This window comes from Gigantopelta aegis, chromosome 4, assembly GCF_016097555.1.
Source record: "Gigantopelta aegis isolate Gae_Host chromosome 4, Gae_host_genome, whole genome shotgun sequence".
In the NCBI taxonomy this organism is placed as follows: domain Eukaryota; kingdom Metazoa; phylum Mollusca; class Gastropoda; order Neomphalida; family Peltospiridae; genus Gigantopelta; species Gigantopelta aegis.
The window spans coordinates 7,110,949-7,113,448 of NC_054702.1; the positions used below are offsets into that span (position 1 = coordinate 7,110,949).

The following is a 2,500-nucleotide window of genomic DNA, read 5'->3' on the forward strand; positions in this document are numbered from 1 at the left end:
TTGCTTCCTGTTACCTGATAACCTCTACATGATAATTCGAAGTGGTATTATGTCACTGCCTGATAACACATCCGTTACTATGTGTTATCAGGTCACTAGGAAATTATGTCTGCGCATGACAGTGGGTTAGCAGCTTAGTAGGAAATGAGTTTTGCGCATCACGGATGTTGGCTCAATTTGACGTCACAGTCACTAGTAGCCAGTCATGTAGATATTCTTCACCTTTATTTATATAGAACAATGTGCAATTTGGGTTTTTTTAAATATTTGGGCACACTTTAAAATATAATCAAAGTATTTTATTTAAAATTTGTAGACACATATCTTGCCTGGTTGGCTATTGTGCACCTGCTATTATTAGAGTTCTGGTAGTAGTTTCTACACGATAATACTAATAGTTTCTATACTGTTTTTGACAGAAACATATTACAAAAATATAATTTGAAAGGGGTTACATGATAGAAAAAACATTTAAAAATCAGGTTACGACATTTTGATATCGTGGTCCAAAACACTTGATGTTTGTGTGATTCTGTTTGAAATATTCGTGTGATTTTGTCCCAAACATCTGATGTGTGATTCTGTTTGAAATATTCGTGCGATTTTGTCCCAAGCATCTATGTGTGATTCTGTTTGAAATATTCGTGTGATTTTGTCACAAACATCTGATGTGTGATTCTGTTTGACATACTCTATGTGTGTCTATGTGCGTGTGCGTGCGTGTATGTATGTCAGTGTGTGTGTGTGTGCGTGTTTGTCAGTGTATGAATGTGTGTGTGTATATGTGTGTGTGTGTCTACCCCCCCTCTCTCTCTCTCTCTCTCTCTCTCTCTCTCTCTCTCTGTGTGTGTCTGTGTGTGCGCGCGCGCACGTGTGTGTGTCTGTCTGTGTGCATGTGTGTGTATGTGTATGTGTGTGTGTGTATTTGTGTGTGTCTGGGTGTGTGTGTGTATATGTGATAGAGAGAGAGAGAGAGAGAGAGAGAGAGAGAGAGAGCGAGGGGGGGGGGGTAGACACACACACACACACACACACATATACACACACACATTCATACACTGACAAACACGCACACACACACTGACATACATACACGCACGCACACGCACATAGACACACACCGAGTATGTCAAACAGAATCACACATCAGATGTTTGTGTTTGTGTGTATATGTGTGCGTGCGTGTGTGTGTGTATTTGTGTGTCGTGTGTGTGAGTGAGAGAGTGTGTGTGTGTGTGCGCGCGCGCGCGCGCGTGTGTGTGTGTTTGAGTGAGAGAGTGTGTGTGTGCGTGTGTGTGTGTTTGTGTGTGTGTGTGTGGGTGTGTGTGTGATTCTGTCTAAAACATGCTAGAGGTTGTATGGTTCTGATTCTACTGTTGGAGTGACAGACTGATAGAGCCCACTGTTGGTATGGATGAAGACAATATCGCGATGTTTCACTCACCTGGACATTTGGTAGGATCAAAGCAACACCTGTTGACGTTGGTGCCCGCTATATTTGTGGTGATACACGCGCCATCTTGGGGACAATTCGCTGAGGTCACACAGGTCAAGGGCGTGCCTGCCGCGTCCGTCATGGGCTTTCCGATACTGCACGGGTCAAACATGGGGTCCACTGAAATCAATACACGCAAACAGGACTTAACAATTAGGCTAATTAACATTTCAAAACACATTATAAATCAGATAATATGCTCAATCTTATTTGTATATTTCTATCTTGCGATAATTTTTTTGGATTAATTTTCTACACTACAATATACCACATCACACCACACCACACCACACCACACCATCACACCACACCACACCACATCACACGAAACCAAACCAAATCAGACTACACCAAACCACACCACACCACTCTACACCATTCTACACTACAATACTCTACACTCTGTCAAATGACTAATACAATGCCCAGCCCTGCGTTTTACGAAGCGATCTTAGCGCTAAGATCACCTTAGGTACATAACTACCAACAGCGCTAAGATTGCTTCGTAAAACGGGGCTGATGGCGTACGGCTCCCACTTTTTAAGGGATGCAGGCTGGTTTTTGCCCGTACTAAACGAAAATGCCCGAATCTGGATAACAACATTTACTGATATCAGCATTACTACCAAACAGCTAAATAGAGTTGCAAACGAATCACTACACATTTTTACATGGATTACAACTAACTTTAAAGGTAGAATGATGAAAAAATTGTAAACAGGTTTCAGTTTAGCACATTACCCCCGAATATCTCTATAATTTTTGCCCGAATTTGAGGTCTTGCCCCAGCACTAAGAGACTGTACAGGATAGTCTGACAGAATCAGGAGATGTCTGATTAAAGGTGTGACGTACTTACTGATGCATCTTGCTATGACGGGACATGGCGCGGTTGTACAGGCAGGGTCCGGCATGACGACACATTTCTGATTCCTGCTGGTGCATCTCACTTTCTGGAAATAGTTAAAGTTTGTTTTGTTTAACGACACCACTAGAACACTATTTA

General features: G+C 42.1%; 1 protein-coding gene across 1 annotated transcript in view; it reads right to left on the reverse strand.

Annotated features, from left to right (window-relative positions):
* Positions 1 to 2,500, reverse strand: part of LOC121372284 — a 6,091-nt gene that overhangs the window by 366 nt on the left and 3,225 nt on the right. Inside the window, exons 3-4 of the mRNA XM_041498575.1 lie at positions 2,354 to 2,447; positions 1,445 to 1,615 (exon numbers count right to left, since the gene is read on the reverse strand). Coding sequence (XP_041354509.1) covers positions 1,445 to 1,615; positions 2,354 to 2,447 — 265 coding nt within the window. The remainder of the gene's footprint in view (positions 1 to 1,444; positions 1,616 to 2,353; positions 2,448 to 2,500) is intronic.